This window comes from Eptesicus fuscus, chromosome 5 (genome assembly GCF_027574615.1).
Source record: "Eptesicus fuscus isolate TK198812 chromosome 5, DD_ASM_mEF_20220401, whole genome shotgun sequence".
Lineage (NCBI taxonomy): Eukaryota > Metazoa > Chordata > Mammalia > Chiroptera > Vespertilionidae > Eptesicus > Eptesicus fuscus.
Window position 1 is genome coordinate 46,410,149 of NC_072477.1, and position 16,593 is coordinate 46,426,741.

Sequence of the window (16,593 nt, forward strand, 5' to 3'; positions counted from 1 at the left end):
GAAGAGATCTTAAAACCAGCCAGAGAGAAAAGATAGATCACCTACAAAACAAGAAACAAACAGTAATCAGACTGACAGCATACTTCTCAAAACAACAGTGGGGCAGGGGAGGGTTGGGTGGTGGGGAGAGGTAAGAGATCATCCAAAGAACTTGTATGCATATAAGCATAACCAATGGACACAGACAATAGGGGGGGTGAAGGCCTGGGGGGAGGGGTGGGCTGGGAGAGGTCAATGGGGGGGAAAGGGGACATATGTAATACTTTCAACAATAAAGAATTTAAAACAAAACAAAACAGCAATGGAAGCCAGTGTCCAATAGAATATTATCTACAAAGAGCTGAGGAAAATAAAATAGTTGTGTACCCAGGAAAATTACATTTCAAGAATGAGGGCAGTGCTTGCTTCGGCAGCACATATACTAAAATTGGAAGGATACAGAGAAGATTAGCATGGCCCCTGCACAAGGATGACACGAATATTTGTGAAGCATTCTATACTATAAAAAAAAAAAAAAAAGAAGAAAGAATGAGGGTAAAAGATTCAGGTAAAACAAATAAAAAAACAACAAAAACGTAACAAATAATCAAATACCAGCAGACCTTTTTTAATGGAATTTCTAAAGGATACACTTATGAATTAAGGAAAATGACCTCTGAAGGGACAGCTCAATGTAAGAAGTAATAGGAACAAATAAATCAGTTAACATTAGGCAAACATAAACATTTTCTATTTAAAATAATGATGAAGTTTTAATTGTGAGGATAAAAAAAAAGGACAACTGAAAACAGAAGAAAATAATGTTAGATTTGACAGAATGCTTGAAATTAGGGTTTATATTAGAGGAAGGTTAAAATGTTGACTTATGTTAGAATTTGTTAGACATAGTAAAGTCTCAAGGTAGCCATTATAAAAATGTAAGTGTGTGTATGAACAATAAGAAAAATAAAAAAAAACAGAAAGAAGCACAAAATGGACAAACAAAAGCACATAGAGGATAGAAATGATACATAAGTATGTCGAATAGAGATAAGTACCGAAAAATGAGTTGCGCGTCTCACACTGAATGTCAAAGTGCTGTATGTGTCTCTAAATGCTTACTCCCAATTTCTGTATCTACCTTGTCTGGACCAGTGACAGTTTGCAAACTATTCGTCTGTGGACCACACTTTGAATACCACTGTCCTAGACAAAATCTTTCACGTGTGTGTCAGGATACATGTACAAAAACCAGTTCGTAGAAATGGTGCTCTAATAATAAAAGAAGTGGAAACTGTCCAAATGATCACTGAGAAGAGAATAAGTAAAAAAGTGATATACGTATATCCACACAATGGATTATTAATTAGCAGAGAAAATGAAAGATCGTGGATGATCATTCAATGGATGCTAGAAGCATAATGTTGAGTGAGGGGAAAACATCAAATGAAACCACTGACACCACATGCAGTATGCCATCCTTTTTATGAAGCTGAAAAATAAGCAAAGCCAGAAGAATGGCTTCCTGTTTCTGCAAGTAGGGAGAGGTGGGAGGGTGGAATGGTGGGCACACCCTGTAGATGCAGTGGCTTTGATATTGTTCTAGGTCAGTGGTCGGCAAATTCATTAGTCAACAGAGCCAAATATCAACAGTACAACGATTGATCGGCAAACTCATTAGTCAACAGAGCCAAATATCAACAGTACAACGATTGAAATTTCTTTTGAGAGCCAAATTTTTTAAACTTCTTCTAATGCCACTTCTTCAAAATAGACTCACCCAGGCCGTGGTATTTTGTGGAAGAGCCACACTCAAGGGGCCAAAGAGCCGCATGTGGCTCGAGCCGCAGTTTGCCGACCATGGCTCTAGGTCAACAAACTTAGCCTTTCCCACTTCCTACCTTATTCCATTAGTGGTGAAACAGGCTCAGTCCTTCTCCCTTCTCTAGCCTCTGCCCTCTCTTTCTTCTCCATTTCATAGGCAACCTTTTTTAAAGAGTTGTCTACACACTCATCTCCACTCCCCACACTCAGGGCATTCTCTGGCCACTGCAGTGAGTGTGAAATTCAATACTCACTTGCCAGTGCTTGTCTGCTTGACTTCTGGGCTGCATTTAGTCTCCTCTTTTCAGTAGAGTCTTCTTCCCTAGACTCCGAACCCTCTCCTGGCCACCACATCATTTGCACAACTCCTGTTTCCACCTATACAATGACTCCCAATTTAATAGCTGTGGCCCACTCCTCAATGCCCAACTTCTTCCTCGACACCTTCCCCCAAATGCCCCTCAGGGACCTCAAGTTCATCATCTGGACCCCAGATGGGAGGTACCCTCTTTCAGACCAGACTTGGAGGAATGTGTATTCCCTCTCTTCCATCTCCTCCATCACCTTCTAGTGCTGACCTGACTGTCTTCCACCAGAGAGTTCTCAAGTAGGCCTCGTCACTAGGACCATTTCCCCTTCTTGCATCTTCCTCTTCCCACCCTCTTCTTCCTTTTCCAGACATTCCTTTGTGCTTTCCCCCTCCTCACAATCAAGGCCTCTTTGTAAAAGGTTTCTACCAGGATAACAGGCAACTAACTTCCTCAAAATTCTTAGAGCTGGATTATCTCCTTCCTTTGCTCTGATTTTCCTTAGTGGAGATTCAGGATGGAGACATTTGGCACCAAACTCCCTAAAATTCCCTACAGCCATCTCTTCCATCTTTATACTTCTGCTGACTCTCCATATGGCTTCTTGCAGCTCCAGAGATTGTGAACTATGAGCCCCTGGGCCTGGAGGCTGACATGTGGTAAGTTGTGTAGGCCACCCAGGTGGTCTCAGGATCCTCCCAAAGGCAGAAGGCCTCAGACCCTGGCTCTGGCTGATATCCCTCTTGACCATGAAAACCCCTTTCTCCACACTCTCCTTTCAGAGCCTCTGGCTGCTCCAGGTGTGCTGAGTCTGAGGCCTGGGCAGCTGGAGGCAGCTAGGCCTGGAGCTGAGGCCAGTTAGAACATGGCAGAGGCAGAGAACAAGGGGAGAGCTAAGGCTGAGGTCCAGGATCCACCCCTGAAGCCTGCCACGGCCATGATTGAGATAATGTAGTAACAGCTCTTTCAGTCAGTCAACCAAGTGACACTGAGAGCCTCGTGTTCTAGGCTCTGTGGTGGGCCTGGGGATACCCCAGTGATTGATTCTCTGCACAGACAGGACTTGTTTCATTTGAACAGTGCTTTTAGTTGGCTGAGCCCCTTGATTAGTTGGTTTTCTAAAATACTCGCAGCAGTCCTGTGAGGTAGTTATCATTGTCCTCACTGTATGAGGAGAAAGAGACTCAGAAGTGATAAGGGACTTGCCCCAATCACAGCCTGCAAGAGCAGGAGTCTGATCTTGAACTTGGGTCCTCGGACTCAATGTCCAGAGAATGATGACTCCACATGCTTCCCTGAGTGCTGCTGAAGAGTGGGATGGAGAGGACTGTGGGGCTCAAGATGGCATTCAGAGGCTGCCATGGAGGGGCAAGAGGCCACTTCCCCTGAGAACCATGCGGGGAGTCCCTTGCTGGTCCGGGATTAGAGCCAGGAGGCCCTGACTTGACTGTTCTTTGTTTTGCAGGAGCATCGGCGTCATCACCTACATCCTGTGAGTATCGCTGATTCCGGGTGTCCCAGCTTAGACCTGGGGGAAGCAGGAGGGATGAGAGAGGGGCAAAAAGACAGACAGATTGACACTGAGCACCCACCATGAATCAGATGTGTTTGAGCCACACAGCAAACCTGAGGCTAAGCCCTCTTAGCTCCATTCCACACATTTGACCCTGGGGTTGGGGTTGGGCAGGAGATCAGCCTGTGGCTTTCCACACTGTGCAGCCTGTGTCTGCATCCCCACCGTGGCCGGGCCCACCTCTCTGCTTCACCCAGACCAGTTTGCTGTGAGAATGTCAGTTTTCACTCAGAAGCCTTGTGACAGCTCTCACGTCATTATGCCCTCCCTGATCCTGCCTCCTTCTCTCCCTTTCTCCCTTCTTTCCCCAGCTCTCACATTCTCCCTCCTCCTTTCTCCCTGGAGTCTCTCCTTTCTGCTCCTGAAGTTTTAAGTCGCTCAAGCAGAGATTTCCTACACAGCTCTGTGTGTAGTGGATCTGACACTTTCCATCTCTGTGGCCTTGGCAGATTCTTAACTCTCTCTGGGCCTGTTTTTCTCATCAGAAAAATAGGAATCACAAACTTCCTACCAGGGGTGTGTTGTGAGGGTTAAATGAGCTGACATGTGCAAATTTCCTGGCACTGCTCTGGCACCTAGTACACGGCTGATTAGTGGTTGTTTATTCCATCAATGCTTCCCAACCAGTTTCCCCTCACAGCACACCTGCAAAAGGCTATTTCTGTGGCACACTGGGTGAGAGTCAGCCCACAGCCAGACTCAACAGCTGAGGGGGTCATTCTCCCAACACCCCCATAAACTAGTTTTCTGACCAGTAGTACTTGGATTGGGAGTTCTGTACAACGTGGGAGACCCCCTTGAGCTGCAGAGAGGAACTAAATCCTGACTGCACCTAAGACCTTTTGATACCAACCATGGTCGAGGCCCTACCCCAGATCTGTTAAATTAGAATCACTAGGGGTGGGATCTGGGAACCAATTATTTCAAAAGCCCCAGAAGAATTCAATGCAAAGAGAGAGAATTTGGTGCATTGCTCTATAGTTCCAAATCAAATCCAGAATAGTCAGACGTTGGCTCTTGAAACATTGGTTTCTTCAGAACTCTGGTGCCCACATTGAAATGTTAAAGAATTCCAGTGTGTACAGGGCACATAGACTTCTTGTAGCTCATTTGAGTTCCATAAAATTTTTTGAGTGCCTGCTCCATGGTGGGCATTTTGCCAGGCACTTGGGATAGTGACATGATGGAGAGTCTGCCCTGCTAGTCTGAGCTCCCTGTGTTGGGGTGGGATGGGGAATGACTGCAGATAGCTATCTCTCACCCAGTGGGACCAAGGTTATGGTGGAGGTATGAACACGCCTCTGTGAGACACAGATGGGAGAGGCAATGGTCTGCTGGGGATTCAGAAGGTTTAATGGGTTTGGGGGAGGAGAAGGAGCTTGATTGATTGACTTGATTTGAACTGGACTGTACAGAATGAGGTTAATTCTCCAGGTATAAAGGGATGGAAGAAATGTCCTGCTAAGGAAGGAAACAGCATGTTAAATGTGGTGAAATGTACAAAGAATGTGTTAGGGAATAACTCCTGATGCCTTGCTCAGGAGTTTAGATGTGATCCTATAGAGCAGCGATTTTCAACTGGTGTGCCACAAGCATTTTTAAAACATGCAATACCCGACTAGTTAGTCAGGGGCACTGACCTCTTCTCCCTTAGTTTGTCAAATTAAAAAATGACAACAGCCAACACAACAATAGCTGTCTGGTGTGATTGAATCAAAATTATACCTATTTTTTTTCAGATCAACAAAAAATATATTTTTTGGTGTGCTGCAGAATTTTAGTAATTAGTTTATGTGTGCCATGAGTGAGAAAGGTTGAAAATTGCTCCTATAGAAAATGGGGAGCCATAGAAGGTTCTTTGTGTTCTAACAACGACGATAATAATGGCCACCAATTTTAGATCTTTAATAAGGGCCGTAATTGTATGGCTCCTTTTAAATATATACTAGATGCCCGGTGCATGAATTCGTGCACAGGTGGGGTCCCTTGGCTTAGCTGGCAATTGGGGCCGATAGGGACTGTCTCGCCCAGTCCCGATTGGGGCCTACTGGCCTGGGGGAGGGAGAGAGAGGGACCATAGGAGGTTGGTTGGCTGTGGGAAGTTGACTGTGGGAGCTTGGCTGTGGGAGTGCACTGACCACCAGGGGTGCATTGAGCGTCTGCCCCCTGGTGGTCAGTGTGTTGTCATAGCGACCAGTCTCCCCTGGTCATTTGGTTGACCAGTTGTAATGGTTGCTTAGGCTTTTATATATATACTAGTAGCCCATTTGCACGAAGATTCGTGCAATAGACCTTCATTCACCTGGCTGCCTGCACCAGTTTTCTGCCTGCACCGGGGACCCAGGCCTTGGCTGTGGCCACTGCCTTCTGCCTTCTTTCAGGGTCGGGGCTTGGCCCCGGGCGGTGGCCTTGGGCTCGGCTGCACCCAACATCCCTGCTAAGGATTGCAGGAGCCGACCCGCAGTGGTTTCCTGCGATCCCTGCAGGCTCTCCGCTGGTGCCCAAGGCCGGGAAAGCCTCGGGCAGCTTTCCCGGCCTTGGGCTCCGCCACACCCCAACATCCCTGCAACGGTTTCCTGGTGGGCGTGGCTTGGTTGGTGGGCGTGGCTTGGGCGTAGCGAAGGTGCGGTCAATTTGCATATTTGTCTATTATAAGGTAAGATATAGATTTACTCTTCACAACAATCATGTGAGGTGGAGACTTAATTTTCTTCATTTTATAGACAAGAAAACTATAGATCAGAGAAGTTGAGTAACTTACCTAGGTTGAACCTAAGATTGAAATATCAAATATTTTCTGGTTCACTATGCTAAGAAAATGTCAGTGTGGATGGGGATGACTTTCAAGAGATATTTGACCAACAAAACTTTCTGACCAGTTGGATGAGGTGAGAAAATGGAAGGCAGAGTCAGAGATGACCCTGTGTTTCCAGCTTGGATACATTTGTGAAGTAGCATCATTAATCTGGGCAGGGAGTTCAAGGAAGGAGGTTCAGGCACAGTGACTTCTGGGAAAATGGCACATCTAGGTAGTGGTTTCCCATAAGCAACTGGCATCTGTGTTAGGAGACAATAGATTCAGGAGTCGCTACTTAAATGACACCTCCTTCACAAACCTTTCAGGGGAACCTCACACCCCCTTCTAGTCCCTAATGGCCCATCTGCTTCCACACCTGTCAGGCTTCGCTCAGATTGCCCCCTTAGCCTAGAATACTTTCCATCTCCTTCTCTGATTGCTGACAACCTCTTCATTCTTCAAGAGGCAACTGATGCAAGTGTCAAGTCTCCCGTGAAGCCTGCACTAGGCCTCACCTCCTTCGTGTGCTCCCACAGTCCTTTGTCTGTCCTTCTATTATATTCTTTGTTCTGCTGTGCTTCTCTCCCTTCCTTTGTCCAGTCTCCTGAAGATGCAGTTTCTGTCAAGTGCTTAGTCAGAGCTCCATAAAGTGTATTGAATTGGACTCAGTTGAAAAGGCTGCTGACTGGCTGCCCAGAGGGGTCAGGCAGTGTTGCTGGGAGCCTCCCAACCCCATGCAATAGTATGAGTCAGGGTTCCCTGAGTCCATCACCCCCCTATTCATCTACTTTCCTGTGGTCATGTGTTCTCTCTCTCTGTGCTCAGCCTAAGTGGAGCATCCCCTTTCCTGGGAGACACGAAGCAGGAGACGCTGGCAAATATCACAGCGGTGAGTTACGACTTTGATGAGGAATTCTTCAGTCAGACCAGTGAGCTGGCCAAGGACTTCATTCGGAAGCTTCTGGTTAAAGAGACACGGTAAGAGGACAGAGAAAGGCACGGGCTCCTCAGGTACTGACCTGCACCTGTTGCCCTTCCCCAAGACATGTCAGTCTGTCCCCACTTTGTCACGGGCTGTCATCTGTGCCATTGTGGTCTAATCTGGGCAGGTGCTGAGAAATGTGGACTGGCATTCATCTTGTTTGCTCAAGTCTTTCTGCTGCTTTTCCTGCTGAAATGCAAATAACTGTATGTGCACAGTGTGTATCTGTGTGTGTGCAGTGTGTGTGTGTGTGTGTGTGTGTGTATATTTGGAAGTCAGCCTGGGTTTCTCTATGTGCAGTCTGCCCCAAAAGCACCTATATCTAGAATTTGAAAAGGAAAGCTGCAGGTTTCAAACCAATTCAGGTGGGAGTTGGGGGAGGTGAGCTCAGAGAGGCCAAAAAGTGGGAGAATAGGAGACACAGTAACCCTATCCCTTCTTCAGGACCCAGGGTGAGCTCTGTGGCTGTGGGGTCACAGCGGGAGATGGGCAGGTAATTGTAGGGAGTTAGGTGCTCGGAGCATTGCCTACCTGGGGCAGGAGTAAGGTCTGCAGATTCTACAAGGTCATGGCTTCTTGGTCCTACAGACTTTGGAGAGAGCCAGCGTGGGGTCCTCTATAGTACAGGAGCCTGATTTCTCCAGCTAAGGGCAGTGCTAGGCAGCAGCACCCCACCTGGGTACTGTGAAGGGTAGAGCTGAGAAGGAATCTGGAAGGCAAACAGGAAAACAGAGACCAAGGGTTTAACAATGGAAAGTGGGAAGCTCAAAAGAGCACTTACGACTCTCCTAGAGTGTGGCGTTAGGACCTTCAACGTTGGGACCAAGGAAGAGGGTTTATGTATTGTCACTCTACAAAGGGGTCTGTCTGGACCATTTTCTCTGGAGTGCAGAGAATTCAGCCAGTTCCCCATCCATCTCTGCATCCCCCATTATTCTGGTTTGATGGCAGTGATCAAAGAATGCCAAAATGCTAGTCTAAGAAGAGTAAAAATGAAGACCTCAGCTTCTGTCCTCATGGATCACCTCTGTTTCTGGTCCTTATTGCAGGAAACGGCTCACAATCCAAGAGGCTCTCCGACACCCCTGGATCACGGTAAGGGCACGGTGATGCGCTCCAGTGAGCAGGAAGGTCTCCGCTCTGTCGCCAGGGCTGGCTGGGGTGGCTGGATGCAGAGGGCCCTTGAAATACTGACCCATGGGCACAGACGAAAGCTAGTTGGAAGGTCCCAAGGTTCTGGGCCTTTTTCAAATAGGTTTATAGGTTTACGTTTTTATTTCATTGGTTCAGGTGACATAAAATGCAACCCTCACAAACCTTAGTTGTAACCCTTTTTCTCTAGGGCCATCTTACAAAGTGTTCTTGTCGGATGATGTGTCGCTCTTGTTCCCAGTTGTAGAGAGAGATTGGTAACAATGAAAAATCTCAGCTTTGTCACCAGGGCTCCTTCTGACTTTTGGGGCTCTGAGTAAAGGAAGGCACTAAACCAGTCACCGGGCTTCCTCAGGCACCGTGAGACCCCAGGGAATGGGGCTCTGAGATGGAGGCCTGGTGGGAAGAGGCAGCCGCTCTCTTTGGGCAATTCCATTCCCTCTGGGGAGGGCACGGGCACAAAGGCGACTCCCTGCCTAACCTGCTTTGTAATTGCGCTTCCGGCTGCTGGTTTTCCAGGGGTTTTGTGGTCTAGTCACAGTAAAGTGTTATGAAAAGCCCTTGGGAGGGTGGGAATCAGGAGACTGGGACTCTGGCCCTACTAGTTCTGTTAACTGGGCAGATGTGTACTCTAGGGACATAGTAGGACTTCTGATTCCCTTGAACTATTTGTTAAATGAGGGAGCTGGCGAGGATGATCTGAGGGTACAGAGGAGGGGTAACGGGGGAGGGCTGGAGTGCTCCAGAAAGGTCAGATTCCTCTGCTCACTGAAGGATGAGGAAGGCCAAGGGCCCTCCAGGTTTGGGGTGGGCTCAAGGCACAGAGCTAGGGAGTCTCTTGGGCTGCCTCCTTGCTCAGCCTGCTGAGTGTTGCAAGTCCAGGAGGCCAACTGGCCCTGAAGGCAAGAGGCCACTCAGCCTCCCACTGTGAGACCTGGCCTTGCGTGCTCCTGGCCTTGAGTAGATGCCTGCGAAGTGCTGCAGCCTGCCTGTCTGTGTGAGCGCCCCTAAATGCTATGCGCGTGAAGACTCTCTAATGCTGAGGGCCACCCTGCCCTGAAGTGAGCATGCAGGCAGCACCCCTGTATTCCTCGCCTTATGATGGTCTGTAGGGGTGCTCATCCCACCCTGGTCCTCCACATGGCCTGACGCATGCAGTGAATGCCAGAGGCTGCTTGTGTGTCTTCTGCCTCCAGCTCGGACTGCCCTTTGGAGCAGGAGTCAAATTAACTCTGGCTCTTCTGTCTAAACACCCACCAGTCCAAAGGAGAAGTCAGAGCCCCAGAACAGCGGAAGACTGAGCCCACCCAGCTGAAGACCAAGCGCCTGAGAGAGTACACCCTCAAATGCCACTCAAGCATGCCTCCCAACAACACCTACGTCAACTTTGAGCGCTTTGCTCATGTGATGGAGGATGTGGCTTGGGTAGACCAGGGATGCCATGCCCTGGCAGGGGCCCATGACACCATCCAGGACGATGTGGAAGCTTTGGTTTCCATCTTCAATGAGAAGGAAGCTTGGTACCGAGAGGAGAGTGAGAGTGCCCGGCACGACCTGTCCCAGCTCAGGTACGAGTTCCGCAAAGTGGAGTCCTTGAAGAGGCTCCTGCGAAAAGACATCCAGACCACAGGGTCCAGCCTCGGAAGCATGGCCAGGAGATTGGACCATCTGCAGGTGCAGTTTGAAGCTCTGAGGCAGGAGCTCTCAGCAGACCTACAGTGGATCCAGGAGCTGGTGGGCAGCTGCCAGCTGGAGAGTGGGAGCACAGATGGCCTGGGCTCTGTGTTCTGCCGGGACGCCAGTGAGCCCCTAGCGGAGCTGCGCAGCAGATCAGGCAGCGAAGAAGTCTTGGCCGGCTTGGAGCTCTGAGCACCAGAATCTAGTCAGTAATGCCTCCTGGATGGCTTGCAGAAGCATGTTCCAACGGCCCTGCTGGGCATCAGCTAGAGTTATCCTGCAGGGATGTATGTCCGTAGCATAGACTTCCACCCCCTTCCCAGAATCCAGAATCACAGAGGTACTGGCGAGTTATTCATTTTGCACCTCCTCTCACCAACCTGGTTTTCTGGGATGAGGGATTGACAGGGCAGCCAAGCTGTTAAAACAAATGAGAATAAATACCCTTCAATGTATCTTTCTCTAGAGGGAGGACAGCTGGCTCTGGGGAAATGCTTGGTAACTGATGTGTGATCATGGATTTGTGCACATTTCACTTCCCACCTATATGCCTTGGGGGTTGCAGATCTTGGGTAATATTGAGCTAACCAGGGGCAATAGTAAGTCAGCTTGTTGCTTTCCTGCTTCAGAAGGAGGAATTTTAAATGCACAGAGAAAATATTACTTCTCATTTGCATTGACATCACTTACCAAGCACTTACATCTTTGATCCTTAAGTCTTTGATCCCTAAAAGAACTTCGCAAGACAAGAAAGTTGGTGGCATTATTATTGTTGTTACTATTATTCTCAATTATCTGATAAGGAAATTGACTCAAAGAGGGAAAATCATTTACTCAGGGTCATTCATAGCTGGTTGATACAGATGAAACTGAAACTCGGGATGCCTGACTCTAAGATGAGGTATATGGGGAGAAATTGTGAGACTTTGATGTACATATCCATCTTAATATTAAAGTTCAGACCCCAGTGGTAAAATAAGCAACTTCACATATTCTGCCAGGTATAGATGGAATGCCTTGTACCTTCAGATGATGGAGAAGTATGTCCTAGAGGGTGCGGTCATGGCTTCTGTCCAGCCTGAGCCTGTCTGAAGCTCTGCCCATGGAGCAGGAGGAGAGCAGCATCTCACCCTTCTCCAGCTGTCTCCCTCTGGCTAAGGGCCTCAACCTTGTGTTGGGAATGAATACCCAACGGGACTTCGCAAGAAGGTTCCTTTTCTTACGTACTTAGGGCATCAGGCCCTGAAAGGTCAGAGAAACTCCATGAGGGTTTTTGAAGAGGGTGGACATTAAGACTGGGAAGCACAAGGTTCAGTGGTCCCCTCTTGACCCCAAGCTTTGAGCATACCCCCTGAGGACTGTGTGGTCTTATCACCCATTTCCCAGAGGAGCACCCATCATCCGGCTCATAGAGACAGAGCTTGAGTGTGGGCCCAGAACTGTGCTAGAAGCTTGGGGGTTGGGGAAAAGATGTATCATTTCCAAGTGTCTTAATACACTCACAACATACCCTCGTCAGAGAAGCAGGGTAAATGCTATTCCCAGTTTGGAGATGAGGAAACAGAGAGGATGTGATTTGCCCAAGGGCATAATTGTGGCAAAAGTGGAGGTATCCCAGAAGTCTGTTGCCTTTCTGCTTCCCCTCACTGCCCCAGGCTTCAGGAGTTTTCTCTCTGCTTCTGAGGCAGGTGATATGCAGATTCAACCATCCACCCATTCTCAAATAGTTTCTGAGCACCTACCAACTGCCAGGTACTTGGTTTGGCACTGGAGATACAAAGCTAAGAGAAAACAGGCATGTTTCTTGCCTTAACAAAGTTTGCAGTCCAGTGAAAGATTCCAACATTAAACAAGAACATTCTAGAAATGTAGAACGGAAGCTGGGACATATGCTGGGAAGAAGTATGAATTACTGTAAGAGCCTGCAGTGGGGGTTTGATCTAGTCAGGGAAGGCATCCATGAGGTGGTGATGCTGAGCTGAGATCAGCTAAGCACACTAGGGAGAAAGAACTGTTCCCTACAGAGCCCTCATGCCATGGCTCTGTGGTGGGAGGGGGCATGGGAGGCTGAAATTACATAGATAGAAGGAAAGCTGGAGGGGAGAGAATAAGAGGATTGTGTAGATGTGACTGGAGAGGATGCAGGACCCGCAAGGCTTTGCCATATCCAAGAGCTCTGCCTTTATCCCAAGAGTCATGGGGAGCCATGATGGATGCCAGGCTAGTCAGTGGCCTGATGTGCTGGGGGGAAATGCCTAGTGAGCAGCACAGATGGGAAGTGGTTTAGGATGAGACATGAGATTTTGATCTCATGAATCCATTTCTTCAAAAGTCTACCTCCTTTTCTATTAGCATGCTGGATCATTTCAAATATATATAATGTTGTAACAAACTTTTTTCATCAAATAGAAGAAACCGTGTTTCTATCAAATATAAGACACATCATTATTTTATGTACCAAAAATAAGAAAGATAAAAAACCCAAGATGGCAAGTCCAATAGGAGACCCCCCCCCCCCCCCACACACACACACAAAGAGGAACACCTGTACTAAGAGGGTAAGGGATAAGGCCACCATGAGAAAGGAAAAGCAAGAGAACATGAGTTCCAACCTTGGCACTTGAGGCGGGATGACAAACCCTCCTCTCAGAGTAGGAGCTCCGGGTGGTGGTCCTCATGCTTTGTGAATTTGCGCAATCAGTGTGATCCAAAAGAACCTCAAGCAGAGACTCTAGGTCAGACAGCCTGAGGCTGGTGGCCCCGACGGCTGGCGGCCCCGATGGCTGGTAGAAGCAGCGTGAACACCTGCCTTCACTTCAGACCGACAGTTATGATATGATGCCATTGATTGGGAGACAAGTCCTGATTTCAGAGATCCAAAAATGTGCATCTTGGAATCCATAGAAGATGGCAAAGCTGTTCCTATGCCCTGCCTGGGAGAATTGGGACAAATGACCCATCTGTCATCTCTCCAAGGATGCCCTGTCCCAGGATGTGATGTACTCATTTGGCATAAGACACTGTTCCTTAAAGAGTCCTTTGGCCATGTCAACAGACCTTGACCTCACACAGCCAGGTTTCCTAAGGAAAGGAAGCCCCGATTGAGCCACTCATGGGAAACTTTCTTGTGGACGTCGAAATAAAATGCAATAAAAGAGTAAGATGTTGATGCTTTGAATTAGGGAGACTGGGAAGAGGGAGGGATAAGGGGTTATTTTAGAATTCTGGCAGCAGCCACCATGCAGGTCCTCAGAAGTGAACCACCAGACGCCCGTACAGCATTTTACAGGGCAGGACTTGTCTGAAGGTAACCCAGCTAGTCAGAACCATAGGAGGTTTTCCTCACAGAAGTGGAGTTGTCCTCTTTATGTTCAAGTCCAGTCATTGGTAACGATTTGTCGCTTAGACACTTTATACACAGATCCTTTTCTGTACTAAGAACTTCCAAGACAAATAGCAGTGAACTGAGAAATGCCCCCCAAGTGTTTCAGGGAAATCAGAGAAGACTGTAACCCTTCCCCGCCACTTGGCCAGTCCAACATGCATCACCCTTTGGCTTCAGAACCCAAGGAGACCCAGCCAGGGGGCCTGCTGAACTTCTCCCCACACGCCCACAGCTGGAATTTTAGCAATGGGGTCAAGGGCAGGGTGGGGCTGACGGTCCCTAGGTATCTGAGTGTCCCTGGCACTGGTACTTAGAGGGAGAAAGGCGGGGGCACTGCTCTGTGGGCAGACCCCTCTGCCGTCAGAGTTTTCATTCACTAGGCTGTTAATGAAAGGTCGGCCGCTGTGCTCTGTGCAAATGCCATCCTGGACTCTTGGGGCGGGGAGGGGGAGTGTGTGACATCTTCTTGAATAACGGTTCCCAGGGAAGCTGGAGTCGGCTCCTGGGAAAGGCGGCAGCCTGTCCCTGCTCTGAAGGGCATGCACATGGCACACAAAGGGGGGTTCGCACCAATTCTGCGATGGAGGCGGCTGGCCTTGAAGGGGTGTGAGGAATAATAATGACAGGAGAAGCCAGAGTCTCCTCCATGCACCTGCTCCCAGCATTGCCCACGCTCCCCTACAGGTGATTATGGACATGGAGGCTTCCCACCTCACTCCATCACATGGTGCAGTCGGCCCCTTGGGAGGTGGCTTTGTGCCCAGATACCATCCCCGCTGCAAATGTCTACAGAACTGAATGGCCTTTGCTCCTTTGTCTGTGAAACTCTTGGCCTGTGGAGAAGGCTCTGCTCTGGAGCAAAGACCCAGCAGTGGGCATATTTGAGGAGCAGAAGGGGCCAGTTTCAGTGGAACAAACACTGATTGTGCTCAGCTCTGAAGGGAGGTGACAGATAAGGACAAGACAACTCCTGGATAAAAGATTCAATTTCTGGGATAAACGGGGACCTAACCAACTGAGAGACAGGATAGGCCATGGTGAGTGATAAAATAGAGGTACCCAATATTCCAGAAAACAGGAGAGAGATTGAACAAAGTTGAGAGGGGAGGCCAAGGGCAGAAGCATTCTCAACACCCTCCCCTCCCCCTCCCCAAACTGTGGCTGAGTAGGGGTGGGGATAAACCCAGATTGGGGCCAGGAACCTGGACTGGGAAGTGGAGATTAAAGAGAAGATTACAGAGATTAAAAAGAGAGTTTTTGCTTTTAACTTTTTGTGATGGGAATTTTTCAAAACCTGCAAAAAGTATTGAGAATGGTATAGTGAATTCTATGTACCTGTTACCCAGCTTCAACAGTGAGCAAGTTGTGGCCAGTTCTGTCTCATTCATCTCCACCATTACATTTTCTGGAGCATTTTAAAGGAAAATTCAGACTTACTTAACTCACAAATTCTTCAGCTTGAATCTCTGATAAGGACTTTTCCTACTAATATTACTACTGTGTCACTATCACACCTGACAAAATCAGGATGAATTCCTTAACATCATCTGGATGCACATTCCGTACTCATGTCCCCACTTTTCTCAAGGATGGTCTGTTGTCATTGGTTTGTTCAGATCAGGATCCAAACACCGACCACACGTGGCACTTGGTTGTTGTGTCTCTCCGGTCGCCTGTCTTCTGTGTACGGAAGGGGGGACTTTGGAAGCTCTTCCTGGGGACGGAAAATGGCTCAGAAGCCTGAAGGGCCTGGAAGAGTGGATTAGAAGTGAGAGTTTCCATGCTGAGACCTAACTGGGAAACGTGAGACCAGATCAGGCAAAGAAAAGGGCATTCTTGCCTCTTTCCATTGCCTTTGTTCGGTGCAGGGACAACCTGCAGGGACACATCATTTCTGCAGCTCTCCCCACCTGTTTATAAGGAGGCAGAGACTCGGGCACCTCTTAGCTTCACACGCCGCTCCTTTCAGGAGGTGAGTCTAGGCAGAGTCCAGGCTTCAGCCAGGAAACCAGCCAGCAAAAGGCCGAGGTGGAGGGGCTGCCTATAGAGAGATCGGCGAAGGGGAGGGGGTGGGGGGTAGAGTAACAGACCTGGACAGGAGAGGGAAGTGGGCACTCAGGTGTCCCTGGTTTTCAGTGGAGGATGGGGCTGGAGAAATGGCACAGATGGAGGTTTGAAAACTTGCAATCTGTTCGCAGTTTCTAGAGGAGGCCTGGTATTTAGAGAAAAATCTTCCGGAGTGCCTCTTCTGAAAAGCCAGGGTTCTTTTTTATACCTGGAGGATGGCTGCTGCTTCATCTCCCTGCTCTGTGGAAGAGGGTGCTGACCTAGGTCACCCCGCTGGGCTTTTTCAAAGGCATTTGCATCTGCAAAACAAAACCTGACTTCGGCCATAGCATTCTGTCTTCTTGCCTCCCTGACATTTTCCTGAGACACAAAACATGCTCCTAGGAGCCTGGTCAAAATTGCCCAGACTCTCTGGTATCCCAAGGGACTACAGGCCGGAGGAAGGCGGGCACTGTCTGTTTGCAGAGAGATGGGGGTGGGGGTCAGGCAGAACATAGCTCCCTCCCCTCCCCCTCATACTCTCAATTTATCAGAAGTGTTAGTGCCATGTTCCTTCTGGGAACAGATTTCACTGCGGAATGTACATCTCTGATTTTTCAAGGCTTAGATGAGAGTGTCAGCATTTGGTGAGCTCTCTTAGCAACCAAGGAAGGAGGCCATTGATTAGGAAGGGCCAGGCTGATAGATTTATAGCCCCGGAGGCCTCCTCAGAGTGCGTGCTGTTTTGTGTAGCATATAGACAGGGCCCTAGAAGGAATTGCATCACCTCCCATGAATGGCCTCTGCGAGTGATCCCACCTGATATTTTAGTTGGGCCTCTCTGCTGTCGCTGGCACTGCTAGACCCGTT

General features: G+C 48.5%; 1 protein-coding gene and 1 non-coding gene across 10 annotated transcripts in view; both read left to right on the forward strand.

Moving 5' to 3' along the window:
* Positions 1-16,593, forward strand: part of DAPK2 (death associated protein kinase 2) — a 116,650-nt gene that overhangs the window by 92,030 nt on the left and 8,027 nt on the right. For 7 of the 9 annotated variants that reach the window (XM_054716158.1, XM_008139142.3, XM_054716159.1 and 4 more), the window contains 4 exons: positions 2,722-2,770; positions 3,577-3,603; positions 7,307-7,459; positions 8,513-8,558. In XM_054716158.1, the coding sequence (XP_054572133.1) occupies positions 2,722-2,770; positions 3,577-3,603; positions 7,307-7,459; positions 8,513-8,558 (275 nt within the window). Of the gene's footprint in view, positions 1-2,721; positions 2,771-3,576; positions 3,604-7,306; positions 7,460-8,512; positions 8,559-9,875; positions 10,993-16,593 lie in introns of those variants that run through there. The other 2 variants (XM_028141961.2, XM_054716161.1) reach the window with 2 other exon arrangements.
* On the forward strand, positions 398-504 carry LOC114230683 (U6 spliceosomal RNA). Its single transcript, XR_003616650.2, has one exon. It is a non-coding gene; the product is annotated as a U6 spliceosomal RNA (small nuclear RNA).